Here is a 22488-nt window from a genome sequence, read left to right on the forward strand (position 1 = left end):
CTATAACCCTCTTGGTTGTTGGATTAGGTCTGCAGTTTATAAATTTGGAAGAAAGGGTCACAAAAATCTCATTCCATGCTTCTTGGAGTTCCTTGCTCCATTTTTGTAAGTTCAAAAAAAATTCAGGAACCTATGAGTGTTTCAATGTTATGTGTAGATAAGTTACCAGTAGTAGTCCAAAATTACAGTTTTGGGGCTCTTACTTTGCCTGATGCCCTCTCATGCTGTATGTGAGAAATACATATACTAGTATCTCTTTTTTTCAGCTTAATAACTACTAACAATTGACAACTTTTTACACAAAACATGCCACTGTCATCCATAAAAATGGATTTACATCACCATGCATAAAGCCACTGTTACAGTATTCCTTTCTTGGATTTCAAGAAACATCCCTATAAGACTCCTTGATGATATACAACATCTAAAGCTAATGAGCTGGAAATAGATTGTCACAAATTTGTTACACACCACAAATAGAATCTTTCCAACTCTGTAGTGAATTGTCATGCTAATCCTTGCTTGTGGCCGGAGTGATATATGCCTTGTGTATTGAAGAACGACTGTAAAAAGGAAGCGGAAACCTGTTGAGAACATAACTGTCATTTCAGGAGAAGGTGTTGGTGATGGGTCTATTAGAGAACATCTCGGCTACACTTGGCGTGATGTCCTGGCTACAGGGGGGTCCTGCTGGGGGGGGGTTGTCAGTGGCGCCGGCAGGGGGTGACGACAGGCTTTCAGAAACGGTGCCAAGTTTTGTATAGACTGGGAACGGAGCGTGCACACGTGTTGATAGACATATGTCAGGGTAGTGATTGCAATGTAGCAGAATCAGCAATTCTACAACTGTACCAGTAGAGATCACTTTTGGCTTGAATTTGCTGTAGACAAAAGATTCTGCTGTAGACAAGAGATTCTCCAGATCTACCCATAGAATCACCGGCTGTACTGTCAGAAATCCTGTCAATAAAGACTCCGATCACAATCTCTACCAGTAGAGTCGCCAATACTACCCAGTTTCAAACAGGTCATCTTTGAGATCAACTTTTCTTCACCCCAGTAAACAGCCCTGTGTCCTGACATGCATATACTCTGACAAAGTGACATACTTGTAGTTACTAAGTTAGGATTGTCAGCCTTTGAAGCCAGTGGCACCATTATGAAGAGTTTCAGGTATAAGCTTCAGGCATCAAAGCTCTGCACATAAACTCATTGAGAAAACACAAGCCTCATCCAAGGCACTACCCATTCTTACGCTTCACCTAAATTTGTGGATAACTGCTTTACCTCTAATATATGTTATGTCATGTATATACTGTATATGACTTGATCAGTCCATAGGACCCCCACTGCTGTACTCTGGTCCCCATGTGTAGATCACACCTCTGGAAGTCCGGACAGATGTCCAGGCTTTGAGGTGAGTTCATTCTGGTCTATTCACACCCTGGTGATAACGCTGTTAGGGGTCATAAACAGTGAGGTGCCAGGAGCCTTTTGTTGGATCACTGATATCTGACAATCTCCAAGCGGATTGGCAAGGCAAGGCAGTATCTATTTGACACCCAAAAAAAGATACCAGTGGAGCCCAATAAAAACGTGTCAAAATTAGCTGAAGCGCAAGGGTCTAGGTCAATGTTTTCCACATACATATTCTTGAGAATGTTTAGACATGTTTGTTTTATTTGTACCTCTTACCTGATCTGCATTTCTTTCTCTCCCCCCAGTTCTACAATAAAGAGGTGTAAAAAGCATCAAAACGTGTAAAACACTAACCCAAACCATACATCTGCTTGGACAGTTGAAGGTTTGCTTTTACAATTTATTTTCCAGGTAGCCCTTGTCTCACCATTACATAGAAAATAGTGTATCTTCGGTTAACATTTTTCTTGCTGTTAAACAAGTACAAACTTGGAACAAGGATATAACCTTAGCACAAACAGTAGAGGAGGGTTAGACTGACAGATGTTTGTCCACGTGAGTTCATTAATTGTGCTGACTCCATTAACCAGCAGGGTTCTGTGTTGTTAACATGTAGGTGTGGATGACCCCCATCACACCCCCTACCCCCTATGCAGAGCCCCACCCCACAGGGCGGTTGGCGCCTGCACGCCAATGTCTCCCCAATCCCCCATTTAGACCCATCATTCACCACCCGACACCCTCTACATTAGGTATGGTCGTAAAAGTATTACAGTCAATCCTGGACCATTGTTGGTGTACAAGTTTGGCGCCTGCCTGCTAAACTATCCATCAGGAGACGACGCCTTGCTTCTCTGCCTTGGCATCTGCTTGAAAAGGTTTTGCTCGGCCGTAAAAACATTGTGACAGCCATCTGTCTATTGTCAGCATTATTGAGGAAGAAGATGACAACCATTTCTGTATCACTCCCAGTCAAGTGCCCACCCTCTGCAGTCTTCACACTTGTGCCACTGCAGTGGTCCTCACCACAAAGGCTTGTCTGGCCAAATTAACAAGCTTCTGCTCATCACAAAGCTACTTTCTGTCTGTTGTGTGAATTATGACAATTGACATCTGTCCCCAACCCTTGCATGTGCCTCAACTGGTAGCCTCCACCAGGTCTTCTCATAGGGGACTATGCATAGTAGAATTGGCTTGGGGACTCCTTGGGTAGGCCTGGTTTAGGCTAACAGAGATGTGCTATTACATTGACCATTTTTGATACTGTAAAAATGTGAAGGCACAAATATATAGGTGTGGTTTGGTGTAGGTGTCATGAGAGTTACATAGTTTTTAGATCATCTGTCAAATCAAAGCATTTACCAGTGCTCCTATAGTATACATATAGTTCAGATGGAGGAGTTGTAGAAGTCCAGGTAATCTAACTAGGATGGCATCATTTCACCCAGGTTATGTGAGGTTTACCTTTATAACAGTTGTATCAGTTGGCCATTGATAGTGGCTAGTAGAACATTTCTGCCTTAGAAAAACATGATTTATATAGATATGAAAGAAATGATGATACTGCAACTAACCGGAAGCCTGCCTAGGAGGTCCTTGCTTCTACGCAACACGAAAACATGACAATAGAGAAGACTTCGACAATGTTTCCGCCCCTACGCTGTACACGCGAACAGGCACGCGACAATGTCTCCATCCGACATCCCAGCAGGCTACACTCATTAATGTATCACAGCTCATTAACCATGCTATCTACCAAGAAGAAGGAAAACAGTTCAAAAGAAGACAAGTCCTTTGAAAGAATTAAACTCTTAAAGACTTCCAGAAAATCATGTCTGCTCTTGTTCAAATTCTCTGTTAAAATGAACAGGTGGTTGCAGTGAATCATCTGTTTCTGTGGAAAAGCCTGCATTTTTCTTCATCACCCATGCAGGAAAGTTTGTATAGATAGTGTCACAGATGTTGGGGGCCGTCCTCTATAGACACACAATTCAATTGTGACAGGTACAAAAGACTGTATTGCTAACTGCCCAGCTTGAGAGGAGCAGCCCATCCATGGAGCATTATCAAGTAGAGATGTTAGATGAGATATTTTGGTGGCCAAACAGATATTTTGGTGGCAAAGTCATAACTAACTAAGAAGACAGTATCATGTACAAGACCTAGACAAGACACTTTGGTGGTACCTTCGATGGCCAATCGATAGTGTCTTACCTATGGGATGCCGTCTTGCCAGTTGGCTACAGCCACCAAAAGATGTACTTGGAGATATAGGAGATAGTTAAATGTACTGACCCAAATAAGCTGTTGCTGTTGCAGTCAGAGAAGGCTGCCTATATGGGCATATATTAACCTTCTCCCAGCTGCCTTACCCAGTAGGCAGATATTGGATTTGTAGCCAAATGGCTACTTTGGTATGGTTCTGTCACAGCCTATGAAACAAAATCATATAATGGCCTGCAATGAATGTCAGTATGAAGTAAACGAAAAAAGGGCAAGGTGCATTTCTACTTTGATGCAGTTAAACTCACCTCCATTATCAACAGAAATCAAAGAAGTGTGGTGTTGGCTACCAGTAAAACACCTTAGATTTCAACAATGTGCTATAGTTTTGGCTAAAGCAGGAATGGTATTAACCTACAATCCATCTAGGTGGTCTGCCTTGCTGCTGCCCCACTAAGCCATGTATAGGATTAATGAAGACTTTATATCCATGACAGATGAAGACAGTCTGGCCACAAGAGGACATCAAAGTTCAGGTCTGCCCCCAGCAGAAAGGATGGTCCTTTGACGGGATTGTTGTTCTGTCCACTCGCCACCCTGAAGGCTTCTGTCGGAGGTTTTCAGATGTAAAACCTGGAGGAGAATTCCTGATGTTGGCCGGCCCCTCCCCTGGTGAGGTCACCACCACACAATACAGGCCAGGAGCACTAGAACAAAGGGTTTTGTCGCCTCCGCAACAAGGCTTGAAATTGAGTTTTTCTTTCCTGATTGGGACAAATTACACGCCTGAATGAACTCATTCCCTGAGTCTGACTTCTTCACCTCTTAGATGTTCCTTTGGTCTGAGATTACAGGAGAAAGGACGCAGGAAGTGTCTTAGACATGTCTGAAAGACCTTAGACATGACTCTGACTTCTTCACCTCCCAAAGGTCCTGAGGTTTGTGTCCTTGATCTGAGATGAAAAAGGACAGGAAGAAGAAATATTGTAGACTAGTACTTGAAGGTTGGCTGGCATTGGGGGTACTTCAGTTTATAGTGCTCAGGAAACTGCAAAGATAACAGAGAAGGCTAGGAGCAGAAGAAGATACATTTTGGGATACATATTTCAGTTTTGAGAAGCCAGTCTGTTGGAAGCTTCTTATACAAATGTGGCACTTTCAAATCCAGTACTTTTCTCAGTTTGAAGTTTTCCTCCAACCCTAAACCCTGTATATCTCTAATTGATTCAAACACCCACCACTCATACAGACAATACACAGTCTACAGGACTTCACCAGTTGTTGGTGGTTTTTACAGATGAGTCAAAGGGAGAACTAAGGATCTATTTGACTTTTTAATGAACCCATCCAGATTACCCATCAACCCATTCAGGACTGATTGAATATTTACCAGACTGACAGAGTTTCTGATTGTGTTTTCTGAGGACACAAAAAGCTGTGAAAAGCTGGACAAGAGGGACATAAAGGAGTTGATGGGTCCATTCAAGTCTGTCACAGAAAGGATTTGGGCACTTCTTCTTCATTACTGGGAGGGAATTAAATCCACTTAGAGGATTAGAATTGACCAAATGTTGTGGTTTTTGGACAGGAACATTTGTGACCAGATGATGACAAGGTTTGGTGCCTTCTGTGGGGAGGAAGAGCAAGAGTTGGGCAAACAAACTCAAGACTGTAGGGTGGGGCACATGTCCAGTGTGAGAGAAATCTTCTAATGATGTATGATCTAGGAAAGAAGTAACAAAAAGGATTACCGTCTTTCCTAGTTGTAGCTCTACTATTTATTCCACATCTTAAAATCTTCCACTAGCAATTGAGACACTTTCACAACAAGATTTAGAACTGACAGTTTCTAAACCATGTCTACACTCAAAAGATTGGTGAGAGAAGTTCCGCAAATCTCTAGCCTACAAGTTTGGCAGCAGAATTTCCCCAAGACTGCCAAACTTGCCCAGTCAGCACTGAGCTGGTCATGAGAAGACGGAAGTTCAAAGTGAAGGAGACAGAAAAGAAGGTCCTTTTTATCCCAGAAAAAGGGTCAGTGGTCTAAAGTTCACAGACCTTCAAAGCCCTTCGGCAGGACTAACCGACACCTCATTGTGTCCAGTTGGCAGCAGACATCTTGACTTGTCCTGTCGGAGGGCACACAGGACAATACCTGGTCAGCACACACAACAATACAGCCTCTGGACACACAACAGTCATGACAATATATCCTCAGGAGAGGGTGGGGCTCATCTTCTGACACACTCCCACCAACTATCTCACAGTGTGTGGTCTCATGGTCTGAGCCTGGGGTATCTCTTTTCTACATCTACTGACATTACATGGAGTATTATCATTGATATGACATAAAGTTACCACCTTTTAATAAAATAAATACTTATACCCCACAGAAATGAAATTAAATGTTGGAACTGCTCAGTAGTGAAGATGGTTGATAAGGTCATTATTGATTGGTTGCTATGGCAGCCAATCAGAAATCCCCAGGTGAGTAACCCTGGACTTGAGAACAGACTCATTCCCAGGGTTGTCAGGGCAGGTTGTTTTTCCCAGGAAGATTTCCTCTGTAGGTCAAGTTTTTGCATTTTCCCAGGATTGTTTGAGATTACTTTCTGTTGGGAAGATTTTGGCCACAGTTCCCAAATGTTTCACCTGATTGCAATGATAGACATAAATAATTGGTGTATTTAATCTTTCCGCCAAACAATACAAAACAATGATGAGCTCTAGAGCTTAAGAAAAAAGGTTCCCAATGGATCTTTGCTCGATGACCGTACAAGTATTGTTCCGTTATCATTAATTAATTAATGTTGTGCAATATTCTTTGACTTTGGTCGAACGAACAATAATGCAATGGGCAAGGGTACAAACTCCTTTTTGACCCTTAGCCTATTGAGAACTCGAGCTAAGCCAACAGATATTTGCAAACTTGCATAAGCTAACCAACAATAACAGAGTTTCAAAGTTAACGTCTTGTGACGGTTCTGTGGGTATCGTCCACCGCGAAGGTGAATGAGTTCAGTGGGGAATGTCTGCTGATTTGTACCGGGGAGGAGTTCTCTATTGTCCGCCTCCATCAGTTCTGTCCGCGCCGTGAAACTGGACGGGACACGTCCCAGGCCCGAGCTTCTGGTGCAGACGGTCTAACCCGTCATTATCTCAGGAATCAAAGCGCGAACTTGTGGTGGGGACATCCGAAACTAGTCATTAAGGTCTCCGACCATGGTGGGGCCATGATGTAACTGGACAAGCGAGAGACCCCACACTGCACTCTATACAAACTCCGCTGGAGGGCACTGCGTGGGGCAAAGTATGCGTGGTTGAGACTACGACTGTGTGTAACATTTGTCAAGTCGGTATTGTTTAGCATGTCAGTCTCTAAAAACTAGACAAGGATTGTCAGCACACTTTCTATGAGATGAAACGCAAACATGCGACGAAAGGCCGTAGTTTGTTCAGTGCTTGAAATGATATGTGTGCAAGCGAATGCGTGACATCTTGAGCGCGTTTTTGAGGACTATATGGCGATCTTTTCTATATTACAGTCCCGAAAATGAACCGCACATTTTGCACAAACACCTGACGTTATAATATTTATCTTATATTTTATTTATTTAAATTGCCAACAATATAATATTTATCTTATATATAGATGGAGAGAGATATAAGGATTGTTGTATGCAATGAACGCGCGCGCGACAACGTAATCTCCAAGTAGATGTTGGAAGACAAAGTCGTGACTTTTTCCTATCTCCCAGTATCTGGAATAGAACCGTCTTGGATATACTGAAGATGATATAGATTCCTTGATTACACCGATGGTTTTATCCTCTTGGTTTTACCATGTGGTTTTACCTTTCCTAAGCCGATGGAGAGCTCATTTACAGGACAATCTCTACCGTGAACACGCCCATCCATGGACACGAAGCGTCCTGATTGGCTCTCCGTCCACTGGGATTCCACAGACAGACCCTTTGTCCTGTTCTGTTAAAAAGTCTGGGATGTGTTCCTAATAACCACTCCAACAAGGAAGCGCCGTGTGTACCGAAGCTACGATATGAGCAACAGCGACATCGAGACGGCCAAGTGGGTTCTGAAGATGGAGCAGACTCCGGACGCCGCGATGTTCAACAGAACCTCCCCGTCTGTGTCTCCCCGCCCGTCCTCCCCGACATCGTCCTGGTCCAGCGGCGGCTCGCCCGCCCCCTCCTCACCCTCCTCCCGGTCCCGCCCGGGGAAGATCAGAAGGACCAGCAAGAGTCTGAAGAAGACCGAGAAGCAGCTGTCTGAGGAGGAACTTCAGGAGCTCCGTCTGAAAGTCAACCATCGGGAGAGGAAGAGGATGCACGACCTGAACTCGGCACTAGACGGGCTGCGGGAAGTCATGCCGTACGCTCACGGTCCGTCCGTCAGGAAACTCTCCAAAATCGCCACGCTGCTGCTGGCCAAGAACTACATCCTCATGCTCAACAGTTCCTTGGAGGAGATGAAGCGGCTCGTGAGTGACATACAGCACACGCGGCGCGCCGGCCTGCCCTCCACTGCTCACCCCGCACCGTCAGCGCCCGCTGTACCATCTTTCCACAGACTAACCATGCCTCCGACCTCGATCATTCCTCCACACCCGCCGGTGAGCAGCGGTACCGTACCGACCAGCAGCGTCCTCGGCGCCAGTCCTCACCACGTCCGAAGCCCCTTCAGCCCGTGGCCGCTGCCCTGTGCATGTCCGCAGTGCCCGACCGACGCCAGCAACCGCCTGCAGCTTGGAAAACTCCCAACCTTTACCAGGTGACAACGGGACATTTCAGACTATTGAACTCTATAAAATACTAGTACCAACAGATTTGAATCCAGTCCAGTGAACATTTGTAAAGGCATCCGATTTCCGATTTTTAAATACAATGTACAGAAACAGAATTTTGTGTAAAACCTAAGTCGTGGTTCAATGTGAATCCACATTCGACACGAAGTCCTGCATTTCTAGTCATTCAATGTGAAGCAACGTGCAAAAGCAACATCACAACGTACAGGACTTAATACAGTTGCATATCGTTTGAAATGTTTGCGGTGTATTCACGGAAATACCGCGAGGCACTAATTCTGCCAAATACTCTATATTTAAAAGTTCCATATGCATGAACAGCAAAGGTTCTATGTGATACAATGATTTTGTTGATATGAATGATATTCAGTTTATTCTTTTCCATACATTTGACAGATATGTAATGACTATTGATCCCATGTGCCGTGATGACATATAAATGAACACTCAGGTCGTTGGAAGACGAACACATGTGTATGTAAATATACGGAGTTTGTGTTGTACAGAGTGATAATAAATTTACTTATATACGAAATAATGTTGTCTGATTCAATTGATTACACCTGCGGCTAGCTATTGGTTATGCATTTTGTGTGGCAATTTGGCCAAATTTTGGGAGGACCGGTACCAACCCAAGTAACAATCTGATATAATGAGAATGCCCCTTTCTCTGGAATTTGGCAAGAGAATAGTACTAGGCTGTGGGTGCATCGATGCCGGCGTTTAAATCTGCAAACGACGTTAAGTTAAATCAGAGTGTGACATGTGTGGCAAAGATGACAAGAACAACGAAACTGATACGTTTGTTTGTACACACGCAGTGCCGGATAACAATACATTTCAGCCGCCTTCTCTTGGTCTTGCACGCTGTCATATCCCTTGTTAACAAGCTCGAATGCCACGAAACTCCCGCCGTCTTCCCCACAATGGACAAGTGCGGCTGTTTAAGGGAAGCAGATGTGCATTAGAGCGCTAACGAGGGTTACATATCGCACCCGCGGATAATGACAGGTTGGACGGGCAGGTCCCCCTCCGGGCCGAGCCCAGGCTCCTCTGGAGTTTTTGTTCTCTCATTGTTCTTCTGGACCCCGAGTGGCCGCTAAGAGATCTTACCGACAATATCGCCAATACGAATCTCATAAAAATGCACCCTAATAAAACATCCATCAGCAAAACACGGTTTGAACGATCAGAACACAAGAACACATGTTTCGTCTTTACGGAATTGTTTTTATGGGAGTGTTTCACCACTGTATGCCTAGAAACCGTTAAAAAGTGTGATGTCTCTACGGTCTGCTGCCGTCCATTGAAGAGACATTGATACAACACAGGACTTCATTAGTGATGAACCAACAGACGTACAGCTGGGTCTGAACAGACTAACGATCCACCGTGATGCATGGCAAACGTCGCCATTGACATTTGTCTGGGATTAGCAAGGATTTAAGGTAGTCGTTAGCATTGACAACACCGATACGGAGATTAGGGTAGATTGTTGTTAAAATTCTGGCCATAACCATAGTGTTCTCGTGCGTGTATGCCCGTATGTAGCTGTACCCAATTCCTGAGACCATAGAGTGTCTGATAGTTTGTACTTAAAGTTCATTTTACTGTCGCCAGTGCCCTCCTTATCCATGATATCAATACAGATATACATGTAATCATAGATGGAAGTAAAGTTCATTTGCCCTCAAAGCGGACCATCACATCATTACAAAGATTATTCTTTAAATCGGCAGATCTAAGGCTATATCTTGCATATTACGAGTCTTGCGTTCTTAGATAAATCCGCTAATGATAGTGGACAGTTTAGCCTTTTGCAAGTCAAACTATATAAAAACTCTATGATGACGCATTTTTATACCGAGATGACTGAGCGGTCACAATTCGTCGCATGGCGTCGAACGATTTTGATGTCATATAATTGTTAGGCAGGCTGTGACAGAACCATCCCGGAGTAAGATATAAAAAGGAGGACACATGCACGACTATCCCAAGAATGTCCTTGTCCTTATGTTGTGATCGTACGATGGTCTTGCAACGAATGTGACCAGGACCTTATCATGACAGTTGGGAAGATTGAACAGTACATGTCAATATGCAGTACATATTTTGGGAAGATACTAGAATAATGTTGAACAGTACATGTCCCCTGGACAGTCGTGTCGCCCAGACACCGTGTCATCGGATGGCACCGAGTGTCTCCCCCCTCCCACGGTGTCCCTGTGTGTGACATCCAGGCGCCAAAGATGTCCCATAATCACTACGTCAAAGGACAGTTTTTGTGCGATAATTGGTCACACAAGGAGGGGGCGAGGAAAAATCAATTTTTGCATTGATTGTATCCGTTTTCCTCTTGTCTTCTTTTCTTTCGTTTTTGTCTGTCGCCGTTCTTGTGTACTTTCCTTCATTATTTCCTCATTGTTTTTATAACCCTTGTTGTTCATAGTCCGTATTTTATGATAAATAACACAAGGGAATGATGCATATAAGAAAGAGACTGGGGCAGCAACGGTATAATTTATAATTAAGTTGAAATCATGAGGTCTTATCTGAATATAAAGTTGATACCTCAGATCTGAAAAGAAAAAGTTATGCATAACTACATTTCGAAGATACAATAATGATATCACCAAATCACGAGTGATAAAACAACAATCACGAGTACAAACATAAGCGTAAAATCTACAGATACACTGCGATGACATGTATGCCTGACACGCTGGTTTTACTTTGATACAAAGTACATATCACTTGTGATAGCTTGTAAGCCTACCCCCGCTGGCTTTACTTTGATATAAGTACAACTCTTCCGATAGCTTGAAAGCCTATCCCCGCTGGTTTTACTTTGACACACGTGCACATATCATAACCCACGACACGCGCATCTGTGTTGTCTGTCTGTACCGTATGACCGCGCCAGGCAGGTAAGTGGCCGGCGTTACCCATAATGACACGCTTAATGAATAGCCAATGATAGGGGAGATAACAGCCGGCAGATGGGCACCCCTGTCAATCAACCGTGCGGCACGTTTTCCTGTGCCCGCGGGAGACCAGACACTCTACCTGCGCCACGCCCCGCCTTCCTCACACACCTTTCGGCAGGTGAGAACCATAAAAGGCTTCGCCGAGCATATGGCTACAAAAAGGGCAGTCATACCCCGCGGGCGGGTACTGCCATCAAAATAAAGCATCGACCTTTTTCTTTAACAAAGACAGGTCATAGAAAGGACAAACATGCTAACGTTATAACAGCCTTTATAAGGGGTGTGTATGCTTGATTTACTTACTCAATATTATAAAAGGATTGTCAGGACATTTATCATGTTCAAAGCAGGGATAGTCTTTACAGCAGAGACAATGGAAACGGCATCGCATTTGTGATTGAATTAGGCTTGTTAAAAGCAGATTGGTGTAAGAATAGATGAAATACTCGTGTACGGAAACAATCCACGTGATTGACATTGATGGCCATGAGTCACTGCTACAGATGGGTCATGTGTGGGTACATGCGGGCACTATGTGACATCCATATGTTTATAGAACACGATCAATTACATTATCTTTGACACAACAAACGTAATAACTATCTTTCAGCCTACATCTGCCAACACACAAGGTGAACAATACAAGCAATATATTGATGTTTAAAAATTCATTAACAATGCTAGAAAAAAGTATAAACATCTGCTTATTGCAATTGAACACCGAGTAATCTTTCAACATGTAGGCATTACATATAGTAATAACAATTTGACAAAATGCCCAAGGTGTTAGAAATGACAAGGTTTTATCCGTGTGAAATCTAGTGATGTTTTTATTGCCCCCAAGTGTCGGAGGAGTTACTGAATCTTATCTGAACAGGCTTTTCATTAAGGGCGTTGATAAAGATAAAAGAAAGTGGCCGTTTAAGTTCCGTCACTCAGTTTGATAAACAGGAATGTTATTTTCCCACCTTCAAAGTCCCAGGTGGGCTATGCTAGTACCTCGTCGGTTCCAATTGCAACACCTCTTCCTGTCTTTCGGCGCCTTTTCAGGCTTTGTACTTAGGAAATGATCCTTTTATGGCATTTTAAACCGTTTATTGGCCATAAAGGTAACGTCCTATGAAATTTTGATGTTTTCTGTGATCAATTCAACTCAAGGCAACCAGATGCAAACATTTCGTTCATTTGAAAATCTTTTGTATATATAGGTCTATGGAGGCAAGCTTCGCCTTTCAATTCGAGGAAATTATGTGACATAATCTGATAGGAAAAATTACAAAACACTAAATGAATAATGAAAAATCACAAGCATTTGCAGTCGTCTGGATCTCCAGATTGTTTTTGACAAAAATGTACACCTAAAACTAACTGAGAGAAGTGAAAACCAGCCTCTTTCCCAGCCTTGTCAGACGGCCATGTTGTTCCTTTATACTTGACCCTTGTGCTTGTTCCCTTTCATGTTTCCCCCGGACGTGTTAAGCTGGTCATTCACTATAAATCTCCCAACAATGCACGTCTGATGGCAACACGGAGAAAACACAGGATCTGATAAAACTTGTGGGTTGATCGGATCAGACAAGATTAACGTGGCGCACATCAAAGAGCCGCTGTACACTACAGTAGTTCTTTTTGTGTGTAATCCACTTACGGCTGTGATGGCAACAGCGCTAGCACGAGCGGACTGCTTTTAGTACTTATAATGTTTGTGTAGAATTGGCCTACATATACGTAAAATATTAAGTATCATTTTTCTGGATGTGTATAACTTCTTCAAATTTTCATGAGTAGATAAGGAACCAACCAAACAAACAATTTGGTAAATGCAAATGTTATGATATGTGTCCTAAGTGCTTGCAAATTACTGCTAAATTTTAGTTGTCTGGTGTTTTTAGAAACCTTAAAAAGTAGGGTCTGCGAATGTGTGATACATTTTCTATGTATCCTAGTGCAGCTAGTGGAGGTTTTTGCACGAATACGAACTGCACAGACTAGCGATTCAAACTGAATTTTCACCTACAATCTTTCGACGTCACCTGTACCATGGCGTTGGCCGGACGGTCACATTTTAGTCGTCTCTTTTGTAATGAGAGCGACGCACGGAAACTTCGACTTAAACACGGGTATAATCATAACCGTTATGGTTAAACATAGTATACAGGGTAGTGTCGGGTCGGAAGGTCAGCTACAACCCATCATTACGGTTTGCACGCCTGTCGGCTCTGTTTTCCCGCCTTTTGTTGTCCGTGGTTCAGACGTAGGTTCTGTGACAGAAGACGTGACACCCGGCTGTTCCGCCATGAGGCGGCTGCCCCCCCGCCCTGTCATTAACGCGCCGCTAACGAGGGCGGGAGGCAGGCTGATGGAACAGACCTCCGGCTTAGTCAAGTGACGTAATGGGCTAATTTTTTCACTCTAAAAAAAGTTAACGAAGACATAAGATTCGAGGTCCTACGATATTCCTTGTATGCAACTCCCCGACAACTTTCCGGCATAAATGGCATAGTCTTCATACAGCCTTGTGTTTGTTAAATGTAATGTTACAAAATATCTATGTAGCTTTCCAGACCAGATTGGAGAAGCTGAATGTATCTGAGTATTTTTCAAGATAACTTTGTTTGTAGCATGTTCACTTGGTTAAAGTAGCGATGGAATTCCTTGGCTTAACTAGTATTTAAAACTGAGGAGAATATATTGAAGAAGCTAGACATAAAACCTACTTGTAGGCGATGCTTGATGTTGTTAACGCTGCGTGTATCTAACTTATCACTTTCCCTAAAATGTTTAAACTCTGAATGTTAATTTTTGCAGCGTCGCCGTGGCTTTTTTTCTTGTTTTCTTTTTTTGAATTCGGCCTGATTGTTGTAGAGTGTGGAAAGTTTACATTGTAGTTTGTAAGGAGCAGCATTGTTCGGGCAGCTTTAGAAAGTCGGGAATGGATCAGTTCCGGACACAAGTGTGCCAGACTGTTGTAGAACTGCCCGTGTCTCTCACAAGGCGCGACCGGATTCCGCAACATACTGCCGCGCGTGGCCGGGCGGCAGGGAGACTGTCAACGTCAAGACACGGGGAGAAGGTAGTGAGAATCCTTCCCCTGGATCGTACGGTCAGGGGTTCCAATCCAGGCGAATTCGTCAGAGTTCCGAACCAAACTTCGAAAGCACACTTGTAGTCAGTCTTTAGGGATCGACAGAAAAGATTCCTCTTAGCCTCCACTAGGCCTTCTTAATGTGTTATGGATAATAATTCGGCAAAAATAACGACAATATAATTGCCCAGGAAGTTAGCCGGGGTAAGGGTTTGCCCTTGTGTTGGGAAATATTGACTCCCTATAGGCAATATAGTTAGTCTGGTAGAAGACTAAATTCCATTAGACTAGAATCCTGCACAAGTAAATTGAAGAATATTGGAAGACACCATACTTCCGATTCTAGCTCTAGAAGGCAAAAAGAAGATAATTGTATCAGAAAAAGCCATGAGGAAGAAAATGTGTGTATCTCCGCTGAATTTTACTTCTGTAGGTTCCTAGTTCTGTACAGGATCGTTAGTGTCCTTTATGCACAGGTGGTTCCATGCTAGCGGGATAACATTAACAGGCACGAACAGTTGACATCTGAACTTCCATTGTTGGACGGAACCAATCGTTTTCCCAGTGTTTAGGTGTTCCATTCCGCTCCGACCAGGACAATCTATGGCCGCTGTCACCTCTGACCGGCCGCCCGGCCAAACCAACAATAATTGGAAAAGCGTAGAAAATCATCTTTTGGGACCCGGCTCATATCTTCACCATCAGTCACTATTTGGATCAAGTCCATCGCTAGTTTGCCAAAGGACTTGTGTTTGCCTGAAAAGATGTTCCATCTCTAGCCTGTGCTGAATGGTGTATAAAACCAATTTATTGGTTCTAGAGGTGACAAAAATGTCGCTGAGTCAACTTTGGATACAATGTATTTTTGTCCGCATAGAATAAGAAGTTCTGAATTGCCAGCATTATGCATTTTACATATATTGGCATAGGCTATTATAAGCAATTAGAAATCATGGAATGTTTGAAAAAACTTACACGCATATGCTTCAATACATTTCTACACATTTTCTTATTTTTAAGTGAAAGAAACCAAATTTGTTGTTTCCCATTGATTTTTCAAGTTTCGAAGAGGCAGAAAATTTCTATAAGCTGCAAGTCGAACTAGATTTATCCACCTAAAAAGTGCTATGATAGCGATTGTTGCAATGGTGCGTGACAAATCAAAACGAAGTACACACAAAACGGGAATTTTCCAAATAGTTTCCTCCGAAACGATCTGAATGACAGCACAAAGACAGTAGTCCAGGTGTCAGGTAGCCGGAACCAATCTATCACCTCACCGCTGTACTGTATCACTCCGCGATCCATCAGTCCTAACCAGCCGTGAGACGGCCCTTCTCCGCGCCATCATTGGGCCGTACAGATTTGATTATATGGATGACATCCACTGGGCACCCCAAAACCGATGCGAGCGTGCGAGGTTAGGCAAAACAGTTATTATGAAATCTAAGTGGTTATAAGGAAGGTTGAACAAATGACTGAACACACAGCACGTGGTATACCAAGGTGATTATACCAACATTAAACGTTTAGCGGTGAAAATAAGTGTTACTTTTAGATTAAACCAGACATTGAGAGAGAGTTTGAACCAAAGATTGATCATTTGAAGTAAATACTGACCATTTGAACAATTGAGCATTTAAACAAACTATTGAGCGTTTGAACCAAACAGTGAGCATTTGAACCAAACATTGAGCATTTGAACCAATATTGAGCATTTGAACCAAACATTGAGCATTTGAACCAAACATTGAGCATTTGAGTACATTGGCATATATTCTGGCCAGATGGCGGCCTGTACGTGTGTACGGTAAGATTGACAGCACAGTTTATCACTGAAATCACTGCCCGAGGCGTCTCCAACCCTTCACGTTGTCTCCGCGGCGCACCTTAATGCTCTTTGTCAGGTACCGGCAGGTGAGGATAATGAGGCGTACTCACCATATGGCGGCAAAAAGGACAACCGTGCGCCGGGGGCGCGCTGAATGGCGTCAACCCAGCCGTGAAAATATAAAATCAAAAGATTATATTTTGACACGCACGTTTAATATCAGACTCGATGCACTGACATATGGTAAATAATGTTTGATACAATAGCATTTGTATGATCATATTCAATCTCAGTGAATAGCCTAGTAGTAATAGAGTAACAGTAATGCTAGACAAACAAACCTAGAGGATCTGCAAATCTGTACCTGTCTTGCAGACATGATAAACTACATTACCGAATGCTGTACACCTGGAGTTGGTAGGTACTCATCTCCAAGCAGATGTATGTCGGGATTATTTTACACTCTTTTACACGTGTTTAGTAGGCTTTTCTCTCTTTGCCTCCCTGGCAAAAAGATATGCTGATCAAACGGCTTTTAGGTGGAAACTCACTTTCTTAAACACGGGATCTGTCAAATAAATATACAAGGTGTTCATGCAATACATTTTTTTGTTTGTTTGTCCTCATGTGCCCCCTCCACACGTGTTAAACCTTTCCCTTTGTTGGTGCGATATTAATAAGGCTATCGCGTCTGGCTGGAGGGCAAACGGTCTACCCGCTCTACCAGGGAGAAACAGCTTCGCGGATCATCTTACTGATCTACCTGTCAATCAACAGTGTACACATTTGTTATTCTTACTACACCCAAATGTAATAACTGCGACTTTAAAAATGACGTGGTTGTCCTGTCAGGATTTAGGGGTAGAAACAGTTAATGTTTACTAAAAATGTATAGAAAGACGCATTTTCAATGTTACTTTTGAATTGTGAGGTTCCATGTACAGCGGTGTGTTATGTCATTTAGTAAGTTATGCAATCCAGGTTCGTATTCAAAATTGAAGATCTTTAATCAAACCTCTCTACAAAGCATTCGACGTCGAAACAAATCAAACCCCAGACTAAGTAACATTCGTGGAGACGAAGAAGGAGACATCATTGCTTACAAAAGCAGGAGACGAAGGAGGGATTAAGAGATAACTATCTCCCTATTCTTAAACCCCAGATTACCACCGAATGCAGGTGGTCCCACACTTTCTCCATATGGCTTCGTCCGTTTACTTTCGCTGAATTACCAATTAAATGCCAATCAAAATTTCTTTCAAGGACAAAAACGGATCATGAAATTTTAGCACCCTCTTGAACTAATGTTGATTCAGATGCTTTCTCGTGGTTTTGCATGGAGACAATGGGAGCAGGACGTGACAATAGGATGGGTAAGTCGTCAAACGGACGGATGCATCATATATCCTGACTTCACCTGCGCTGTCGTTATATTCTTTTGTCGTAAAACATTACAGACGAGCATGTTTAACACGTAACCATTTCATCTAGCAACTTCTATGGTATTCTTTGCCAATCTGGTATTGTGAAACTTGGTATTTTTGTCGTCTTTTTACATTTCATATATGTTTTTACATGTTTGCATTTGCCATACCGTGTAATATTTATTATATATGAAGGTAACATATAATTTGTGCCAAGGCATTGATTTATGGCTACACACCGAAGCAAATTGGAAAAATAACGCGGAAGAATGGCACAGCAAATCGGTTGCGTTTTGCCACATTTTCTCCTCAATTTCACCTGGCCTTGGTCTAAGTGGTTGTCGGTAGCGTTCTCGTGCACATGTGTAAGTACTCGGTAATTCGGCACCAATAGCGGGACATGCAGAGTTTATTACAGTTGTAAACACGGTGGTGAAATTCACGCAGATTTTGCACAGCTTCACTGAACAAAATAAGCTAGATTTCAGGCTAGATTTTATCATTTAAATCATCAAAATGTAGCTTGGACAGTAACAAGCATGAAAGGTCTGTGAACGTCAGGTCATTGTCAAACTAGCTAACAGGGCTTAGCGACTTAACACGCAATCACATATTGCAACACCATGATAGCTACTGTTGGATCACGTCCTTTTGGAAAGCTTATGCCGCATATATCCATACAATCACTACCAAGCGAGATGAAGCCGAAAAAAAGAATAGAAATTAGACATTTATTTACACTCTTATATGTTCATATATTTGTAATGTATATGTTTATGTTCATGTTCTGTACCCATGCGACCTGTACTTAGTTCTGTAGAACACAAATGTACAATAAAGGTCTTCATATATTATATATTAATATATCCGTACACGCATACACAACGATAGAGGTGTAGCTACTCAAGTAGGAACCACACAGTTTACCATACAGGAGCTTATGGCGCACAGTCTCATTTTTGTCTGACTTCCGTTTGGGATTTTCTAACCAAGTTCGTGTCAACGCTTCCTGTCTTACCGACGGTTTACGAAATGAGGTTCATTAAATACTGTTGTTTACATTCCTAATCTTCCCTTGTCTGCAGAGCCACATTACACACACACGTCATTGTTTGGTTAGCTGACTACCAACAAGCCACAGTAAGCTGTAATGAGCCCCTATAGCCCACGCTTTGTCCGCCATTGTTCCTAAGGTCACGGGTACTTTCGGCAAGGTCATCCTGTGGATAACAATCCGGCCACCTGTCGTCCGCGGGACAATAGACCGGCTTCAGCTGGTGCAGAGATGAGTTAACCAGAATCCACCAGTATTTCCAGGCTTTGTGTACGCTACTCTACAGGTCTAGGACATTTCACTTTAAAATATTAGCGCCAAGGCCAGTGCAAGAGATTTTTATTCGCACAAGGTTTCATCTAATAAGGCCAGTCTAGATATCAGAATTGATTAATGCCAAAAAAAATTACACTTGCTTTTCAAATTTTATCTAACGTTCATATAAATCAATTAAAATAGATAAAATATGTCTTCACAATGTTACTGAAATGTTCTTCATTAAAGATTTTAGGTGGCCATAATATAGTTTACAAACCATTTCTGTAGGATTTCGATGTTGAAGTTTTGAAAATGTAAACTAATTGAAGAACCGACATTTTTCTGTTCGGAAATTTTAAAACGTACGGAATGTGGTAATTGCAGCCAGCTGATGGTTTATCTTATCCGACATGTAATTAAACAGCAATACAATTTTGATTACATGGATTTGTATTGTCATAGAATCCAACCACAGAACGCATCAATAACTTTTAATTTCGCACCACGTCATACATATGTATAAGAAGGCACTTGATGAGCAGAAGGCCTTTGATACAACGTCAAAGGATGACTAAGTGAATCTCCTTATGAACCCTTTCAGCATCTTCAGCGACTGGCACTAGACAATGGTCCACGTGCTACAGAAGGACAAAGCTTAAGACTGATATTCCCGAGACGAGCTTTTAAAAATCATGCATTCATCCAAAAACAATATCCTGAAGCGGTGGTCCAGCCGATCAGCCGTGATGTCGTCTGTCAGCGTCCTCGGGACAAGCACCTGCTGATTTAGTATGGGATGGGGATTTAGGCCCTATTTTATATAGACAAAATAATAAATAAATATAAACTGTCAACACTCTACAAACAATGTTCGCTGACATTGCAAAAAAGTTTGAGCTCATTAGTTTGGAGCAGGAAGGATTCGTGTTCAGAGAAAGATGTTTGTGTCCAGGACAATTTTGAAAGAGTTGTATTCCATCCTCTTTTTCTATGGTTTTATATTTGATGACAATTGTTTTGCGTATTTATGTTGTCGACTACTTTCGTAGGTCGTCGTAAAGCTGTCTTTAGATGGGGGAAAGAACAGAAATTTTGTCAGGCAGACCTTCTGATGCTGTGTGTAATATCTTGGCGTCTTTCAAATCGCGATTTGGGTCACAGAATCCACTGCATCATATCACATAGAAACTCAGACACTTGTTTCTATTCACACTTGTTTCTGTTGTTCACATCATCATCCCAGCACAAGTAATCACCATCGACACAAACATGCTCATAATGATATACAGCACAGCTGGCAGCAAGTGAGTCATCGTTACCTTAATTCCTTCTCTTCTTATAAACAACTGTCCGTAAAATTGAGCAAAAACGTTGAACAATAACGAAACAATTACCTTGATTAACAAAAGGGGAGTGAGTAGTAGATTTATCGCCATGGCTTGGGAGATTTCGGATGTAAGAATTTCAGATTATCTCCAGTCTCAGTCCCGCAGGAAGGATGATCATGATTGAATGACAGACCTGATGACAGATGGAACACTAACTTACAGGACAAGTCGCGTGTGTCTGCCATGTTGTTGTGACCTTCGACTCAATGACCTTGAGTGGAAGCAACGTCTTTAACATCACCCAGCCTGTTGTGTCTGAGCAGTCGCTACCAGGCTTCAGAAGCGACTGGAAAGGGTCGAAATTGGCCAAATATAGCCACTACCGAAGAGAAAGTTAATTGTACTACGTTAGCGGACTAACTCTCCCGACATGTTATCTGTCTATATGGTTGATTTCTACTCTTTCCAACCATTTCCAAAGCCTGGTAGAAGTGTCTGAGGGATTTTGTTCTCATGTGCCCTTCTAAATAAAGTTAGTTCGAGCCGTTTTTTAAATTGCAATGTTATTGATCGCAACAATGTGCATGTTTGTATAAAGCATTGCCGGTGACAGGGCGGTCCTATCCTGAGTTAGAGCACCAGACAGCGAACAACAGAAGTGAGATTTAGTCATTGAACAATGGCAGCACCGGGGGAGCATCATCACCATGATTACATCGACTGTGATTGTAATGTTGACTGAGATTATCCCCTGAGCTTACGACGGTGCATCTGCCGGGTTGTAAGCTTTTAGAGGATAAACCAACGTGCTTGCCGTATTGGGGACTCATCTAAGGACTTACCATAATGGTTATGTGATACGTTAAGGCCACATTCGTAATAGAGTCAAAGCTTTCAAAACAGACGAAATGGAAGAAGCTCGCAGCCTCATCCAATAAGAGTCCAAACAGATATATTGCTAATAAATATCCATGTATATTCCATATTGGTATGCATTCATTAATATATATTTTTTTATTCAAATATGACTCGATTCGACTATACAATACCGCAATATCGTGTAAGGTTTCTCTTGTCAAGATTCCAAGACTTATTCAATCTCGTGTCAAAACGCAAGCCCTTGAAGACAGGCCAGACCAGTTCAACAACCTGTGACCTTACCGACGCTTCTATAGGGTATAACCTTATAAACCGTTATTTGGATTCATTATGCAAAGTTTCAATTATTACACGGCATGATTAATTTATATAGAATAGCGACACAATGACATCCAGCCTGCCCGGCAGAGGGACCACACACTGGGGTTATTGTCGGTCGTTTCCGCCGGTGGAATAAAAAGAGACACGGCCTCTCATGAGGTGCATTGTTGTGGAAGCATGCCGATAGTTTGAGTCAAGATGGGAGGGAACAATGTGCGCGTGCAGCGACGTAGAAAATATCTTCCATTGTCGGCCGTGTACAATAAAGATCGAGAGTTGCTCGCTTGCACTAAGAACTCATCAAAACATACCTGTACAAGTCATTTTATGTCTTCGAAGTAAAAAAGACAGTACTGAAAGGGAGTTTACTGTAACGTTACCTTTGATGTTCATCATCAATAGTGTGACGGTGATCGGTACAAACAGAGTAGAAAGGGCTGCTACAAGTGTGCCGTGGTCACAAACATTTGCCATACTATAAAATCCTTGCCTTGCCAAGCAATCGCTTTGCTGGCGATAGCTAACTTTCAATACATTTGTAAAAGGTATACGTTACTTGTGTTAAGTTCGATCAATTTTCAGAGCATTAATGATAGAATGAAGAGGTCAAGCAAGCTGCAACGCGATACAACAAATGGTCGCACAAGGCAATGAGCTGACGTCATCCGCATCTTCAGAGATGGTGCTGATGTGAGCTGGAGGAGACACGCGAACACCAGATGCGCACGGACGGATAATTTGATTATTCAATCATTGCAGATGGCTAAGTGGATTTTCCCATCTGGCCAAACACTTGTGTCCTGTGAGTGTTTGTCAGCCAATGTTCCTCCTTTCTATTGTAGCGGATCCTGAATGGG

General features: G+C 42.5%; 1 protein-coding gene across 1 annotated transcript; it reads left to right on the plus strand.

Moving 5' to 3' along the window:
- The first annotated feature begins 7675 nt into the window (after window positions 1-7675).
- On the plus strand, window positions 7676-8912 carry LOC109469297 (oligodendrocyte transcription factor 2-like). The gene has a single exon (XM_019767804.1). The coding sequence runs from the start codon at window positions 7700-7702 to the stop codon at window positions 8432-8434; it is 735 nt and encodes a 244-aa protein (XP_019623363.1). The 5' UTR covers window positions 7676-7699; the 3' UTR covers window positions 8435-8912.
- Window positions 8913-22488: the final 13576 nt, after the last annotated feature.

The sequence above is a fragment of the Branchiostoma belcheri genome, unplaced genomic scaffold (assembly GCF_001625305.1).
Source record: "Branchiostoma belcheri isolate BF01 breed outbred unplaced genomic scaffold, Haploidv18h27 scaffold20, whole genome shotgun sequence".
In the NCBI taxonomy this organism is placed as follows: domain Eukaryota; kingdom Metazoa; phylum Chordata; class Leptocardii; order Amphioxiformes; family Branchiostomatidae; genus Branchiostoma; species Branchiostoma belcheri.

Bases quoted from the DNA above. Each gene is read 5' to 3' on its own strand.
- LOC109469297 (XM_019767804.1), top strand. From the start codon at position 7,700: ATGAGCAACAGCGACATCGAGACGGCCAAGTGGGTTCTGAAGATGGAG.